At 40.7% G+C, this 18,378-nt stretch overlaps 1 protein-coding gene across 2 annotated transcripts in view; it reads right to left on the bottom strand.

Moving 5' to 3' along the window:
* simc1 (SUMO interacting motifs containing 1) overlaps positions 1-18,378 on the bottom strand; it is a 38,939-nt gene that overhangs the window by 3,356 nt on the left and 17,205 nt on the right. For both annotated transcript variants that reach the window (XM_063053466.1, XM_063053467.1), the window contains exons 2-8: positions 15,946-16,959; positions 6,823-7,088; positions 4,447-4,516; positions 3,421-3,581; positions 1,886-2,005; positions 1,054-1,182; positions 777-933 (exon numbers count right to left, since the gene is read on the bottom strand). In XM_063053466.1, the coding sequence (XP_062909536.1) occupies positions 777-933; positions 1,054-1,182; positions 1,886-2,005; positions 3,421-3,581; positions 4,447-4,516; positions 6,823-7,088; positions 15,946-16,959 (1,917 nt within the window). The remainder of the gene's footprint in view (positions 1-776; positions 934-1,053; positions 1,183-1,885; positions 2,006-3,420; positions 3,582-4,446; positions 4,517-6,822; positions 7,089-15,945; positions 16,960-18,378) is intronic.

Genomic DNA, 18,378 nt, shown 5'->3' on the forward strand with positions numbered 1-18,378 from the left:
GTTATTGGAATTTAATCACTAGTATGCTTTGTATCTGATTATGACTCTGCAATTCCTAGTTTCTATTTAGAAAATGCTCCATTTATTTTCTTGACTCCAAACTTGCTGAACTTACAATGAAATCTACATGCTACAGTTCTGGTTACCTTATCAACCTCTTTCCTTTTGCAACATTCTGGTCCCATCTGCACTATTTTCTGCCCCATCCAACGTAGAAAAATTAGGATTTACATGCAAACGTTAATTCCTCATCAAATGGTATACCAAAATAAGTAACAAAGGCTACACTTACAATGTAAGCACGATTTTTAAAACAGCAGCTTTTAACTAATTAAAAAGTACATACCACTTATTTAAAATTTGCATTAATACATAGATTGCTGTTACGTTGCTTATAAAACCATAGTCACACAGCATACAAACAGGTCTTCCAGCCCAACTCATCCACACCAACTGTGTTGCCCAGTAAACTAGTCCCATCTGGCTGCATTTGTCCATGTGGCCCAAGGTACCCCATGTGCTTTTTTAAAATCTCTCATCTCTGGTCCTAAACCTTTGCCCTTTTGTTTCTAGCACCCTCTCACTGGGAAAAAGACTGTTTTCACCCTGTCTATGCCCCTCATGATTTTACATACCTCAATCCCCTATTTTCCAGCGAATAAAATTCTAGTTTATGCAACCACTCCTTGTAAATTGGGCTGCCAAATATTAAGTGTTGTTTAAAAAAACAAACAAAATTAAAAAAAAAATAAAACTGAGGAAAAAAGTGTACTTACATCAGTGTCCAAGGGAAATTTTGCATATTTAAGAAAATGTAGCACTTTTCCCAGTGACATTGGCAGAGCATTTTGTTTTTTAGTGCAATGGTCGAAGAGAAATTCTAGCAACTTGCAGCGTAGGAGTTGGCTCTCCATACTTGTTAACAACGTTAATCTTCAAGGTGTAGGGAAAAATACAAGTTACATTTAAACAGTCAACAGATACAGCCTATAATGCTAACTGTTTGTATCATTTTCAAATTGTTAATTAATATAAATAAGTTTCTTTGTTTACCTGTGTGATCTTTCAGAAATATAAATGAAGTGTTGAAATATTGCTTCTGCAATTTTATTTGAGCTGCAGGTTGGTGACCTGTCTACTTCTACAGCCAAAGTAAGCATCTTCTGAAGAAGACAAATAACTCTGGAGATTCAAGCAGTACAAGTGACAAGCACTGATTAGATTCAGATAAGGTACAGAGCCACGTCACAATTTGTGTCCTTAAAATTTCTCATTAATTACATTGATATTTCAGTACTGAAGCCTTCATATAATAAACACATCTTTCAATGTGCTAGCAAAATTTCTGAGGTTTTAGTACATATTCTATGTAAATATGCAATTTGAATTCTTAACATATCACTTTATTAAATGAACCATGCACACATCAACTGCAGCACAAAATTAAAAGTGCTGCTGATTCCCACACATTCACATTCAAGGCACATCAAATGAAAGATGATTATTAAATGACTCAAGTAATGTCGGCTATACAACGAGAGTTCCAAATTACATATGAATAGAAGACATGCTAGTAATTGGGCAGAGTTACTGCTCCTTCAAATAATTGGAATCAGATATGTGTCTGCACTGAGAAGTACCAGAATTAGGAACCATTCAAACCGACCCCTTTCTTGCATCAACTATAACATAATTTAGTGAAGGTGTGATTTCAGACTTCCTTCAGATGCCACTTATTTCAATTTTTTTTCCATCATTTTGGTCCATATCTCATCAGCGGCTTAAGTTACTATAATGTCTAAAATTTTCTATTTTATGTCCATCACAAACCTACAAGCTCATTAATATGAGTAACAACATATTGAGACATTTTACTGAAATTTACTTTGGATTCCTAGTGTCCACCACCGGATGGTTATTAGATGCTGATGATGTGGGGCTATTTTCCTCTTGAATTTCTTCAGAGTCCTTGGAGATAGTATCAATAAGCCATTTAATGACACTCCTGCCATAGAAAACAACAATATTTTAATTTATCGTTATTCATTTGCTGAATATGAAAAACAGAACATTAACTTGTTAGGAAACCTGACTGAGATTAGATGCAGAATGTTTTAAGTAATTAATTCTCTTTCTCAAGTAAAGTAATCATAAACTCCCATTTTTAAAGGCAGGGTTCTAATTTCCTTTTATTGTTAATTGCCTAGCTTAGATTTCCTGAGGAAATGGAAAGGAACCATTTAGATAAGATATAGAGTTATTCAGCTCTACCTTCCTAAGAAGTTTTATGGATGACATCACGTTTTATGCTGATGGCCATGTTTGATATATTTTAATGAGCAGTACAGTTATAATCACAGATCTACAACTACTGCAACAACAGGGATTTTTAAAAACTCATTTTTAGGATTTACTGTCCATCGGTGGTTACACTGAGATGTTTCGATACAACTAAGAACTTTGTTTTAATGGATAGTAAGGATGTGTGAGTTGGAGTTACATATACAGATTTCCTTTTGTAAACAACAGGAGTAGCTGGATTTTAATGACAATCATATATGTTTTAAAATAGTTTGAGTAAACTATTTTATTCCAAACTCAATTTAAACATTCAAATTATCAGTGTGATAATCAATGCACATTTTCCTGATTATTAGTTCAGGTCTCTGAATTAATATCGCCTATGTTACTGCAACCTGACATGGATGTTTAGGTTTGACGCTAACCTTTTGTACTTGAAAGGAAAGACTTAAGGTGAAAATCTGAAAAGACAGGTTGGTATTCGGTAAAGTAAAATGAGTTTCTTAGTGTATTACAAAGGCTAGTTCTACTGAAAGATCATTATTCAAAATATTGACTCAATTTCTTTCTCTGTAGATGCTGCTGTATATTTTCAACATTTATTGCTTTTTTTTGTCCAGACTTCTAGTACATTTTTGTTTTTCAAACTATGAAAAGTTGCCTTTAAACTCACGAGAGAGCATAGGCCATCAACTTTTTGCTGTTGATGTTTCTGTAGCAGGCAATTTTTTTTTTTACGAGGTCGAGTTGCTAGCTTGACACTCAACCCAGCACGGATGGAAAGTGGACACGGAAGCCAGCTGCATTTAAACTCGGGACCTTCCACCCCAAAGTCCAGCGCTGATGCCACTACGCCACCAGCCAGCCAAACTAAGGACTAACTTAAATAGATCATTTTTCTACATCTTCAGGATGCTGTAGTTCATTTTGAGAGTTAATTGACATCAATACATCCAAACTTCAGAAATGAATATGATGTGCAGATGCTATTATGTCATGCATTTAACACTTGCTGATGGATCTACCAATGTACTTAAAAATATGAGTCTGTCAACAAATTACTGTTTTCCTGGTAATAAAATGAATAACTGTAGATTTGAAGAGGCTAAGGGCAAATACCTTACATTCGAAAATTTATCATCACAGGATAGAACAGACTTGGCTATGGATTTTTGGGGCATGTCATGTTTCAGTTGAAAATCATCTTCAAGAGTTTGAACGACATACTGCAGAAACAACAGTTGATTACTTCTGGCCAGTGAATCATTCTTGTGATGGCCCTTGAAATGCACAGACACAGGATTAGATAAGGACAAAGTTAAATGCATTTATTTTTGTTCACTGGCTCAAAAATAGTACATTGTACTTATTTTTACTTTTGCCTTCAAACTAAAGAATGCTATCAACCTTGATAAATCAAATTGTAGCTCCCTCTATTATAGAATATAGAGATTTCTGTGAACAGTGGCCCTTCCATTCTCATGATACCACCCAGCAGGTAACTTTAATTTGAAAACCAGAATAACGAAGTCACTAATATAGTTGATTGCAAATGGGTATATTTTTTTGAGGAATTCTTTTTAGTATAAGTCAGAATTCCAAAGATTCAAAGTACATTTATTATCAAAATATGTATGTAGTATACAACCATGAAATCTGTCATTCTGCAGACTGCCACGGAACAAAGAAACACCATGGAACCCGTTCAGAGAAAACATCGAACACCCCATGTGAGGTCCATGCAGACCACAAGGCCCCGTTCAAGCTAACGCCATTTTTCAGCTTTCGACCTACAACCAAAACCTTTCCAGTCCACATACCTGTCCAAACATCTTTTAAAAGTTGTTATTGTATTTCCCTCATCTAATTTTTCTGGCAGCTTATTCCACATACATTGTCCCCTTTGTGTACCCTTTCCCCACTTACAATGGCAGAGATTTTACTCTTACTGAAGAAAGAAACATCTTCACTTCAATCTTAGCAGCAATTCAGCATCTCATCTATGTAACATCCAGAGGTTATAAAAATGAAGGAGGTATGAAGTGTACAAAAAATGTAAAATAAATTTAAAAATTGCTAAACTCTTCTTCTTTCTAACATTTTAACAATAATAATTGTCATTTTTAAAGAAGCTATCTAAATTACCTTATTCTCCACATGATAAGCCAGTAGTTCCCAATCCCACTGCACTGTGGAAATATTTGCAGGATGTAGCCTATTTAAATATAATGAAGCATTTATCAGATCTCATTTTATTAAACAGTCAATTGGTCAATCACTAAACACATACTTTGTAACTTGCAACAGCTCATGCAGTAAGCTCACAGCAGTCAATTGATTTTTTTCCCCCTCAGACGCTGAGGAAGAGACTAGTTTCAATATTTTTGCTGAATTTAGCTAGCTGATTTTGGGAAGCTGAAGACAAGGCACGGTTTTGCATTCTACCTTATAACCTTTGTGTAAGAAAAGGAATTCTGCTCATTATTGACACCCCAATGATGTTTGATGGAAAGCGACATTATGGCTGAAGTCAGAAGAGCACAAGACAATCTCCTGTTCAAAAACTGTCTTTGTAATGAGGGTCAGGAGACTGCTTGCCTTCTTAACCACTTTTTGGACTTGTCTGCTAACTTTTTTGAATCCTGCACAAGAATACCCAGATCTCTCTGAACTTCACTCATTTTCAATCTTTCTCATGTAGGTAACAATCTATCTCTTGATTCCTCTTAATGAATTGTATGATGCCACACTTGCCCACAGGTAAACTCCATTTGCCAAGTTTTTCCCCAACCATTTAATCTATCTATCTCCTGCTGTAAAAATAAAATCACAATGTTTTCGCAACATGTCCTTCAATCTACTTTCACATCATCAGCAAACTTGGAAACAGATGAAGCAAAATAAGTAAGAAAAGGTCCCTTTAGGCTGTTCTGCCATTCATCAAGATCAAGAGTTATAATTTGCCTCAATTGTATTTTCAGGGCACTCTCCATCTCCTTCATTCCTTTAGTATCATTCAAACATAAAAAGAGTACAGCACAGGAATAGGCTCTTTGATCCAGTATGCCTGCAATGGCCACAGTGCCAAATTAAACTAATCCTGCACGTGGTCAAGATCCATCTATCCGTGTCTGTTCATATACCTGTCTAAATTCCTCCTGCGTGTTGCTGTCTTATCAGTTTCTACCACCTCCCCCAGGCGCTGTGTTCCAAGTATCCGAAATGTTGACAGTTTACTCTTTTCCACAGAGAAGGGTCTCGGCCCAAAACGTTGACCGTTTACTCCTTTCCACAGATGCCTGACTTGCCGACTTTGTGTTTGTGATATTACCACTGATACTGTGGAGTTTCTTTGAGGGATGCCTACCATGAAGAAGTTCAAATCTTTCCTTCGGGGGCGGGGGACAGAAGGAAGGGTTCAGTGAAACCCTCTCTCACTGCTCCCCCTGTGATCTCTGCTGCCCTCTGACTCACCTATATCGTATCATCTTGCACTTCTTCCTCCTCTCCCCCCATCTTCTTACTCAGACTTCTCTTCCTTTCCAGTCCTGATGAAGGGTCTTGCCTGAAACATCGACTGTTTACTCTTTGCCATGGAAGGCATTGAGTTTATCTGGAAGCGAAGCCCTGTTGTCGTCTATGTTGAAATGAGAGGGGATGGACTGCTTCTTGTTTGGTGTCGTTATCATGCAGTATCTCAGACACTTGAATATGATTGGCCGTTGGTGGTATGTAAACTGCAGTCAAGATCGCAGATGAGAACTCCCTTGGTAAATAGAATGGACTGCATTTTATCATTAGGTGTTCAAGGTCAGGGGACCATGAGTGTCACAAAACTGCCACATCAGAGCGCCACATCAGAGCACCACGGAGTGTTTATCATGAAACACACACCTCCACCTTTTGCCCTTAAAGAATCAGTAGTTCGGCCCAACCTGTGTATTGAGCAGCCGATGATTGTCATATCTGGCATGCTGGCAGTAAGCCATATCTTGGTAAAACACAGAACACAGCAAGTTCTCATTTCCCTTTGATACATCAATCTTGCACTCAGGTCCTCAATTTTGTTCTCTAGTGACTACACATTTGCCAACAAGATGCTGGGTGGGGCGGGGAGGGGGGTTCTCATTCCGGTGTTTCAGCCAAGTTTGTCCAACCTTTTATTACAGCTAATACAATTTACTTAAGGTAATATTCTAGTGATCCTTCTCTTAGTGTGGTGAACAAAACTCTCATTATAAAATGATGGCCCTAGTTGTAGACACATCAGGCAGGAGCCTGTACGAATTTTCAAATTTTCAGTGAGTTCTTCTATCATTTTTCTGAACTCCAGAGAATACAGAATAAAAAATATGCTTTAATACTGGTACCTTTTTTTGGTAACTTCCAACTTGGTCAGAAAACACTACATTATTAGTGAATCAACCAGTGCCAATGTGTAAACAATGCTGGACATCTGTTCACAAACAACAGAATGATACTACATAAACTTTGATCTAAAAAAAACAAATTAGTACATACTGTTGGATCTTCATTAAGGTCATATAAGCAGACATAATAGTGCTGGAGGATTCATTGCTCAGTAGTATCTTCTTGATTGTATACTGCACAACTTTATGAGGCGGATAATGGTGAGGGGATACAAAATCCATCAGAAACTGAAGGGTCCCTTGGGAAAAGTTTTCATCAATGGTGCTGTTTATCATACTGCACTGTCTCTGAGAGATCAACTCTGGTTCCTTTGAATTATTTAGACAAGCTGTCGATGAATGAGAATTTTGATTTACCTGGTGTAGAGGAAAAACAAACATTGAACTAATTCATCAAGAAAAGCATGGTAGTTGCCAAGTTAATTTGAACTATTTGAAGCACCGACCTTCTGGTTTGTGGTATTGCTGCATTGTGCTGATTAGGGTGGTGATACTGACTAGGAAGGTCAAAAAGGCCACAAAGTCTATGCAAAACATAAAGACTACATATCACAGTTGGTAATGAGTCAGCTGATCTCACTAGGAGTGCTCTGATAGACCACAAGTTAGGCAAGCAAATCAGCCAGAGTTCATTTATCCTCTAGGCTGCCTTTTTGACACTGAGGCGAGGAGAAAAAAGGGGTTTGGCTTGGAGGCCTGAATTTTCAAACAGAAGCTGGTCTATAATTAAGGTTTATATTTGAGTGGTGGACGTAGGGGGAAAGTACCAGATTGTGTCAGGATGGAAGGATAACCCAAGCCAGGCATCAGTGCTTTCAGGAACAGCCTAAACTAGTAAGAAAAATTTTGAAATATTAAAATTAAGAAAAAATTCTGCAAATTGCCATTTACACTAGAAAATTCAGTGTTAATTATAGCAAAGATTGATAATCTAGTATCCTCAAGACTTTGGTGGTGATGGAGAAGCAGATTTTCTAGACTATTGGATACTACTCCAATTATACCTCATCACACTTTTACTATTATATGTAGAAAAAATGTTCTGTAGAGCCTGGTAAGTTTAAAGAAAGCAAACAAAATGGGGCCCCAGTGAATTTAGAGGGAGCATAGGAAACAGCCTGGTGAGCCAAACGCCAAACCAATGGAATTTTCTAACAGTTATGTAGTGGATTACTAGCATTTTTCTGTATAAATACTTCTACCTCTTCTCATTATCTTCTTCTCTTTACATTACTTCGGCTACATGGGCCAGAAATTACTCCTAAATCTCTGTCAACTCTGTGACCAGTTTAGTTGTTTAGAGGCTGGTCAGCTACATATTGATTTTCTGTATTAATATTTCTCCTGCTACAAACCCAAGAGCATACAATGTCTGCTAAAGGCAACCCTGGACAGAATGGGAACTCAGTATGTGTTATATTGTGTGAACAGAGAAGCTGACCTTAAGTCAATAGTCAGTCAGCCATTCTAACTGTCTCAAGCTTTGATATATAAGTGCAAAGCTTTCATGTATGCATTACAATATACATTACAATGCTCTGGTTTTGCAAAGAACACTACAATTTAAAAATGTAGCAAATCTTTAAAGACATTTTACTTAGCATTCATTGATCTGCAATGGCAATATCACACTCCATGATAATCTAAAATAATGAAGAAAAAAAATAATTTAGGTTGTATCTCAAGTACTCTCCAAGAGCACAACTAATACCTTGTCAGGAGGTGAATGCAGGGTGGCAAATCTGTGCAATGCATTGCCACAGACAGCTGAGGAAGCTATGTCACTGGGTATATTTAAAGTGGAAGTTGATAGGTTTTTGATTAGTAAAGGCATCAAAGGTTACGGGCAGAAGACAGGAGAGGGATAATAAATTAGCCATGATGGACTGGTGGAGCAGACTTGACGGATTGATTGGCCTAATTCTGCTCCTGTGTCCTCTGGCCTCGTGGTCCACCTATGTTGATAAGTACCAATACATCATACCTCAAAAATAAATGACAGAGCTCTTACTTAAAATATATAGACCCAGAAATTCATCTGTACAACTGCAGGAAAACCAATAATGAAAATTGCACATCCAATTTTACCTATGCTTCTGAGAGAGCTAACATCGATCATTCACATCAAATGGTATTCTTGATGTGAGATTTTCCTGCACGCAGTGCCATTTCTCTGCTGCTCAACTTACCCAAGTGATTTAAATGATAGTGTCCAACATTCACATCCAGTGACATTTTCAACCGTGTGACTGGTGCTGTTCGTGCAGAGGCAGACTCACGCTCAAACAGAACAGTATTAAAAGAGACATACACCCCTCTCCCACAGTTATAGGCAGATTGTTGTGTAAGTCTTATCTCAAGTAGAATGAACCAGACTAGAATTCCAGTCACCCCCAGGAGGTTTTGACAGGTTTCACCTCAAAATTAACTGAACAAAAATGCCTGAAGAAGTACTGCAAAAAGGAGTTGTGGTGGCGTGCTCATTAGATCAGGAATGAGGAGAGAAACTGGAAAGTCGCTTGACAAAAAAGTGGGACTAGATACTTTTTCCAGCTTTCCTTAAGAGCGCTGACCACTGTAGTTTTTAAAAGAAGTATAGCACAAAACAAACAACCCCTAGGGAGTGTTGACAAGGAATGAGTTTGAGCTTCAATACAATAATTGAAGAGCTATGGCACCAGGATGTGGTGCTGGAACGTGTGCTGACACATGTGGGCTGCCTCCAGCACTCGAGTCATAGAATACTGCAGCACTGAAGCAGGCCCTTTGCTCCATCTAGTCTATGCTGCAACATTAATCTGCCTGGACCCATTGACCTGCACCTGGACCTTAGCCCTCTACACCCTGCTCCTCCATGTCCCTATCCAAATTTCTCTTACATCTTGAAATTGACCCTGCACCCACCACTTCCACTGGCACTTGTTCCAAACTCATCACCCTTTGAGTGAAGAAGCTCCCCCTCATGTTCCCCTTAAACATTTCAACTTACACCCTTAACACATGACCTCTAGTTGTAGTCTCACCCAGCCTCAGTGTAAAAAGCTTACTTGCATTTTCCCTATCTATATCCTTATAATTTTGTATAGCTCTATCAAATCTCCCCTCAATCTTCCAAATTCTAGGGAAAAAAGTTCTAATCTATTTCACCTTTCCTATACCTCAGGTCTTTCCAACATCCTTGTGAATTTTCTCTGCACTCCTTCAATCTTATTTACAGTTTTCCCGTAGGTAGTTGACTAAAACTGCACACAAATACTCCAACACCAGGAATTCTGCAGATGCTGGAAATTCAAGCAACGCACATCAAAGTTGCTGGTGAACGCAGCAGGCCAGGCAGCATCTCTAGGAAGAGGTACAGTCCACTGGTCTTGGCCCGAAACGTCGACTGTACCTCTTCCTAGAGATGCTGCCTGGCCTGCTGCGTTCACCAGCAACTTTGATGTGTGTTGCACAAATACTCCAAATTAGGCATCACCAACATCTTAAACAATTTCAACATAACATCCTAACTCCTACACTCTGTGCGTTGATTTATGACCACTGCGTCAAAAGCTTTCCTTATGACCCCAGCTATCTGTGACGCCAATTTCAAGGAATTATGGATCTGTATTCCCAGAGCCTTCGGTTCTACCACACTCCTCAGTGCCCTACTGCTCACCGTGCAAGTCTTACCCTGGTTTGTACTCCCAAATTTCAACGTTTCACACTTGTCTGCATTAAATTCCATCTGCCATTTTTCAGGCTGGTCCAGTGCAACCTTTGATAGTCTTCCTCACTGTCCACTACACCCCTAAATCTTGGTGTCACCCATAAATTTGCTGACCCAGTTTACCAGACTATCATCCAGATTGCTGATATAGATGATAAGCAATGACAGACTCAGCACCAATTCCTGCGGCACTCTACTAGTCACAGGTTTCCAGTTGTAGTGAACTACAACTTCAGCTTTCTGGTTTCTCCCATAAAGCCTATGTTTAATCCAATTTACTACCTCGTCTTGAATGCCAAGCAACTGAACCTCCCTGACCAAACCCCATGCAGGACCTTGTCGAAAGCTTTGCTAAAGTCTATGCAGACAACATCCACTGTCTTACCTTCATCAACTTTCCTGGTAACTTCCTCAACTAACTATAAGATTGGTTGGACACAGTCCATGCACAAAGCCCTAAACAGATCCTGTCTATCCAAATACTTTTATATCCAGTCCCTTATAATTCCTTCCAATAACTTACCCACTACTGATGTCAGGCTCACCGGCCTATAATTTCCTGGCTTAATCTTGGAGCCCGTCCTACAATTCCACAGCACTGCAGCCGATGATTCAAATCCTTCTGCTACTGTCCGTGCAGTTTCTGCACTAGCCTCCCACAGGGTCCAAGGGAACACCTTGTCTGGCCCTGGGCATTTATCCACCCAAATTTGCCTCAGGACAGCAAACCTTCTCCTCTGAAATATGTATAGGGTTCATTACTTTGCTGCTGCTTTGCTTCCTTTCTATATACTCTGTGTCTGTCTCCCCAGTAAACACAGATGCAAAAAAATCCATTTATGATCTCCCCATCTCTTTCAGCTACATGCATATATTACTATTCTGATCTTCCAGAGTACCAATTCTGTTCCATGCAATCCTTTGGCTCTTAACATATCTGTAGAAACCCCTAGTATTCTCCTTCACCTTGTCTGATAGAGCAACCCTATTCCTCCTTTTAGCCTTCCTGATTTCCTTCCTAAGTGTTCTCTTGCATTTCTTATACTGTTCAAGTCCCTAATTTGTTCCTACCTGCCCACACCTGCAATGCAAACAAGAGAAAATCTGCAGATGCTGGAAATCTGAGCAACACACACAAAATGCAGGAGGAATTCAGCAGGTTAGGCAGCATCTATGGAAAAAAGTACAGTCGACATTTTGGGCCAAAACTCTGGCAGGACTGGAGAGAAAAAAGGGCTGAGGAGTAGACTTGAAAGGTGGGGGGGGGGGGGGGAGAGAAACACCAGGTGATAGGTGAAACTTGGAGGGGAAGGGATGAAGCAAAGAGCTAGGAAGTTGATTGGTGAAAGAGACAGAAGGCCATGGAAGAAAGAATAAAAGGTGTGGGGGGGGAGCAACATGGGTAGGCAAGGAGATAATATGAGAGAGGGACAAGGGGATGGGAAATAGTGAAGCGGGGGAGGCATGACTGGAAGTTCGAAAAATTGAAGTTCATGCCATCAGGTTGGAGGCTACCCAAATGGAATATAAGGTGTTGTTCCTCCAGCCTAAGTGTGGCCTTAACCCGACAGTGGAGGCGGCTATGGATGAACATATCAGAATGGGAATGGGAAGTGGAATTAAAATGGGAGGCCATTGGGAGATCCCAATTGTTCTGGCGGATGGAGCATAGATGCTTGGTGAAGCGGTCTCCCAATCTACATTGGGCCTCACTGATATACAAGAGGTTACACAGGGAGCACTGAACACAGTATATGATCCCAAAAGACTCACAGCTGAAGTGTCCGCAGGAATCGCTCCCGACGTGACTCCCTTGTCCATTTGTCCCCCCCACTGATCTCCCTCCTGGTACTTATCCTTGCAAACGGAACAAGTGCTACACCTGTCCCTACACCTCCTCTCTCACTACCATTCAGGACCCCGAACAGTCCTTCCAGGTGAGGCGACACTTCACTTGTGAGTCTGTTGAGGTCATATATTGCATTCGGTGCTCTCGGTGTGGGCTCTTGTACATCGGTGAGACCTGATGTAGATTCTGAGACCGCTTCGCCAAGCATCTACGCTCCATCTGCCAGAACAAACGGGATCCTCCCCCCGCCCCCATTTTTTATTTCTTCCATGGTCTTCTGCCTCCTTGACCAATCAACTTCCTAGCTCTTTGATTTATCTTTCCCCCTCCAAGTTTCACCTATCCTCTGGCGTTTTTCTCTTTCCCTTCCCCCCACCTTTCAAATCTACTCCTCAGCGTTTTTTCCTCCAGTCCTACTGATGGATTTTGGCCTGAAACGTCGACTGTACTTTTCTCCATAGATGCTACCTGGCCTGCTGAGTTCCTTTAGCATTTGTGTGTGTTACACCTGTTATGCGCCTCTTTTTTTTCTTAACCAGGGCCTCAATTATCTCTCAGAAGGTTCCTTAAACCTATTACCCTTGCTTTTCTTCTGATAGGAACATATAAACTGTACTCTCAAAATTTCATTTTGAAAGACTCCCTACTTACCAAGTACACCTTTGTCAGAAAACAACCCTGTCCCAATTCACACTTGCTAGATCCTTTCTGATACTTCAGAATGAGCCTTTCTCCATTTTCAAATCTCATCCCAAGTCCTAGACCGATCCTTTTTCATAACTACCTTGGAACTAATGGCATTGTAGATTAGTTATTAGTTATTACTAGATACAAGGTGTTCCTCTACACAAACTTCTGTCACTTGCCCTGTCTCATTTCCTAATAGAAGATTTAGTGCCATGCTCTCTCCAGTTCATTAGACTAATTTTCTGAGCTGCGTTTATTTCAATGCAAAGAATATTGTAGGAAAGGTGGATAAGCTTAGGGCATGAATCAGCATGTGGAATTATGATATTGTAGCTATTTGTGAGACTTGGTTGCAGGAGGGACAGGATTGGTAGCATAATGTTCTAGGGTTCCATTGTTTTAGATATGATAGAGCGGGTTGCGTGATATTACTAGTTAGGGAAAATGTCATGGCATTGCTCAGTCTGGACAGGCTAGAGCACTTGTCTGGTGAGGCTTTATGGATAGAATTGGGATGTAAGAAAGGTATGGCCACATTAATGGAATTATATTATAGATCACCTCCAACAGTCCGTGGGATTTAGGGGAGCAAATTTGTAGAGAGATTATAGACTATTACAAGAAGTATAAGTTTGTGATAGTAGGTGATTTTAACTTTCCACATATTGACTGGGACTCCCAAGCTGTAATAGGATGAGATAGAAAAGAGTTTGTCAGACGTGTTCAGGAGGTTTCCTCGATCAGTACTTAGAAGTTCTAAGTACTGATCGAGGAAACCTCCTGAACACGTCTGACAAACTCTTTTCTATCTCATCCTATTACAGCTTGGGAGTCCCAGTCAATATGTGGAAAGTTAAAATCACCTACTATCACAAACTTATACTTCTTGTAATAGTCTATAATCTCTCTACAAATTTGCTCCCCTAAATCCCACGGACTGTTGGAGGTGATCTATAATATAATTCCATTAATGTGGCCATACCTTTCTTACATCCCAATTCTATCCATAAAGCCTCACCAGACAAGTGCTCTAGCCTGTCCAGACTGAGCAATGCCATGACATTTTCCCTAACTAGTAATATCACGCAACCCGCTCTATCATATCTAAAACAATGGAACCCTAGAACATTATGCTACCAATCCTGTCCCTCCTGCAACCAAGTCTCACAAATAGCTACAATATCATAATTCCACATGCTGATTCATGCCCTAAGCTTATCCACCTTTCCTACAATATTCTTTGCATTGAAATAAACGCAGCTCAGAAAATTAGTCTAACCACGTTCAAACTTTTGATTGCTGACATGTACGTAATTTCACAGCATGTTTCTCCACAATCTGTTCTGGTGCTCTGGTTCCCATTCTTCGCTCAATTCTAGTTTAAACGCCCTCCCACCGCCCCCATCCCAGCAGCACTAGCAAACTTCCCCGGTAGGACATCAGTCCCCCTCCAGTTCGGGTGCAAACTGCCCCTTCTGTATGGATCCTACCTTCTCTGGAAGAGAGACCAATAATCCAGAAAGATGAAGCTCTTCCCCCTGCTCCATCTCCTTAGCCACGTGTTAGATGAATGATCTTCTTACTTCTGGCCTCACTAGCATGTGGCATGGGAAGCAATCCTGAGAACACAACCCTGGTATGTCCTGTCTTTTAATTTAGCATTTAACTCCCTCAACTCAAATTGAGGACCTCATCATCCTGCCTACCCATGTCATTGGAATCAATGTGGACCTTCACCCTCCCACTTAAGAATGGATGCTGTGGACTCAATCTGAGGTGTCCCTGATCCACATCCTTAGGTTGTGCTGGTTGTTAATGCAAACAACGTACTTCACTGAACATCTCAATTTACATGTGATAAATAAGTGCATCTGAAGGTTTCTTGGGAACTTGGGAGGATCTGATGAGTGCTGAGGTGGGTGTCTTGTGCAGGACGGTGGATAGGAGAGGTGTCTACAAGAGCATGAGTATTCGATATGAATGTCTGCACTGTTTTGGAGCCATACGATGCAGCTAATCGTTCATTCCAGGTGTAAATGCAAAAGCTACATTTGTGGAGTGATCCCTACTTTACTGTTGAAATGTTTTGGTTCTTCCGCAACGCAGGAGTGAGCTGCAAAGTGGCATATCCACTGTATGGCAGATTATGAAGCAATGTTTCTGATTATGAGACTGATTTTGATTCTGAGAACTGAGAAGGCACTTGTGTAATCACCTAATTCCAGCTTGGCCTCAGCTCAAGTAAACAATCATGCATGTTGTTGTTATCCAACTTAACTATTACATGCATGTCTTGCTCGCTACTCAAAACTAGAGGTCCTCAAAAGCCCAAGACCTAATCAGAGGTTAAAGGGTAGTACGGAGATGATTTGGAGTTACAGCAACATTCACATCTGAACTACTGATTTGATGCGTATACAGATTCACAGGAGAGTTCAAACGTAACCTAAATTCCAGGCCAAACCGCAGTCAAAAACCATCACCAATATAATTTACTGCCTGACTGAATGGGTCCAACAGCTTGGTGATATAAGTAAAGAAGATTAAACTTATTGAAATGACAATACTTTGACAGATCTCATCATGATCCACTTAGCAAAATTAAACCAGGTATGTTAGAAGGAGAGATGTCACTCTATCTTTTGTAAAGATATGCCGGGTAGATAAACTGGTCATTGTAAAGTGCCCCGTGATTAAATTAGGATTAAATCTGAGTCGTTGGGGGTGCTGGGCAGTGCAGCTTGAAAGGCTGGAAGGATCTATTCCACATTGTATCTCTAAATAAATAAATAAATAGTGTAATGGGGTTAGTGGCTCAAGTAATCAGATAGTCATAATCAAAAGGCTTGACTTACAAACCTCCTTTTGAATCTGTGCTTGCTTCTAAAACAATGCCATAAATGCATAGATTCATACACGTTATACTTTGTTTTATCCTTAGTGGTCATATTTTATCATACAGGTCTCACCTTGTGCCATTTTTCATTTCTAAGATGCCTAACAAACAAGTGCTGAACTGGTACTCCCATGAAATAGTGAAATTTTTTCAACAATTCTTTGTCCACAGAGCAATTTGGACTTGCTTCCTTAGCTTCATTTGAAGTCAGTAAATGGCTTTCAGATTTATTTGGTGATAGATCCTGATCATCACACTGATCCAAAGCCAAGGGACTGTCATGTGCTTTGTTTTCAATTGGTAAAGAACATAAATCACTTTCACTTTTTTGATCCTCACTTGGAGACTGCTGCCAAGATTTCATTGCTGGCATATTTAGATTGGAAGCAAAATGGTAAGTATTCACTTTAAGATCCTCAGTGTTCTGAGGTATCAATGGTGGTACATCTTCAATATCCACACTTAAGCTTGCTTCAAGTTCATCAACTGTGAGATCAGTTTCCTGAGGGCTGCTGTTAAGATCTTCCAAAAGACCTCCATTACTACTTGGTGATGAATATGGAACGACTACATCAGGGAAAAATGTTTCCAGAGATTCTACATCACTATTTATACTGGTGTCTGTAGCTGAATCTACACTGCAAACAGAGCTGCTACTTAATTGACTTGAAGTTCTACAGAAGTCCCCATCTTTTTCAGTGATGTGAGAATCCCAGATTTCATCAACACCAATGAAGTCTAGTTCTGGCAAAGGGTCTTCATTAGAAAGCTTACTGGAAATAGGTAACGATGAAATCTCTTCAGTTGTGAATTCAGCTGTTAGAAGGGGAGGAACTTTGAGGTCAGGTTTTTCCCTGTCCTTTATCGAATCAGTCTGTAACCCAGGGGACAGGTGTCCTCCATTACCATTCATCAGATCTTCATCAGAATCCAGCATAAAATGATTCAAGTTGTTGGAAACAGGAATCTGTGGGCTTTGCTCTGCTTGGTAATAGTTAGTTGAATCGACCCAAATACTCCCCATATCTTTAGTGCTGTTCACTTGATTCTGCACTTCATTCTCATCCCCTGTCAAATCGATATTTTCCTGAAAGCAGAGAAAACAAGAAATGTCCAATTATTTTACTTTGAATTTTAGAAATCTATTCTTTGAAGCAGGATTATCCTCAAAACAATATTTCCATATAGTCTGGAAATTTTTTGCACTGTGAACATCAGATAAAATTCTTTGAATCAATTACTCAGTGATGTGAGGCATCACAAATCCAATGAAGATATGGCTTACTGCGCCCACTGTGTCATTCTGAATTGAGCATGAAAAGAATCTAGATGCTAATTTTCTGTTGCTATTTGAGGAGAGGGGCATTATGACTGTGAGGGCAGTTTGCTGTTCTCGGTGTCGGATGTGGGAGGCCCTGGAGTCTCCAAGCCTCCCGGACGTCTACATCTGCGCCAAGTGCATCGAGATGCAGCTCCTAAGGGACCGCGTTACGGAACTGGAGCTGCAGCTCGATGACCTTCGTCTGGTCAGGGAGAGCGAGGAGGTGATAGAGAGGAGTGGAAAGCAGGTGGTCACACCGGGGCCACGGGAGGCAGACCAGTGGGCCACGGGTAGGAGGGGGAAGGGGAAGAGTCAGGTAATAGAGAGTACCCCGGTGGCTGTGCCCCTTAACAACAGGTACTCCTGTTTGAGTACTGTTGGGGGGGACAGCTTACCCGGGGGAAGTGACAGTGGCCGTGCCTCCGGCACAGAGTCTGGCCCTGTAGCTCAGAAGGGTAGGGCAAGGAAGAGGAGGGCAGTTGTGATAGGGGACTCGATAGTAAGGGGGTCAGATAGGCGATTCTGTGGACGCAGTCCAGAGACCCGGATGGTAGTTTGCCTCCCTGGTGCCAGGGTCCGGGATATTTCTGATCGTGTCCAAGATATCCTGAAGTGGGAGGGTGAGGAGCCAGAGGTTGTGGTACATATAGGTACCAATGACATAGGTAGGAAAAAGGGATGAGGTCCTGAAAGGAGAATATAGGGAGCTAGGAAGGGAGTTAAGAAAAAGGACCGCAAAGGTAGTAATCTCGGGATTACTGCCTGTGCCACGCGACAGTGAGAGTAGGAATGCGATGAGGTGGAGGATAAATGCGTGGCTGAGGGATTGGAGCAGGGGGCAGGGATTCAAGTTTTTGGATCATTGGGACCTCTTTTGGCGCAGGCGTGACCTGTACAAAAAGGACGGGTTACACTTGAATCCTAGGGGGACCAATATCCTGGCAGGGAGATCAGCGGGGGCTACTGAGGTGACTTTAAACTAGAATGGTTGGGGGGTGGGAATCAAATTAAAGAGGCTAGGCGTGAGGAGGTTAGTTCACAACAGAGGGATGGGAACCAGTGCAGAGAGACAGAGGGGTGTAAAGTGAGCGTAGAAGCAAAAAGTACAAAGGAGAAAAGTAAAAGTGGCAGGCCGACAAATCCAGGGCAAGCATTAAAAAGGGCCACTTTTCAACATAATTGTAC

Source organism: Mobula hypostoma, chromosome 7 (genome assembly GCF_963921235.1).
Source record: "Mobula hypostoma chromosome 7, sMobHyp1.1, whole genome shotgun sequence".
Classification (NCBI taxonomy): domain Eukaryota; kingdom Metazoa; phylum Chordata; class Chondrichthyes; order Myliobatiformes; family Myliobatidae; genus Mobula; species Mobula hypostoma.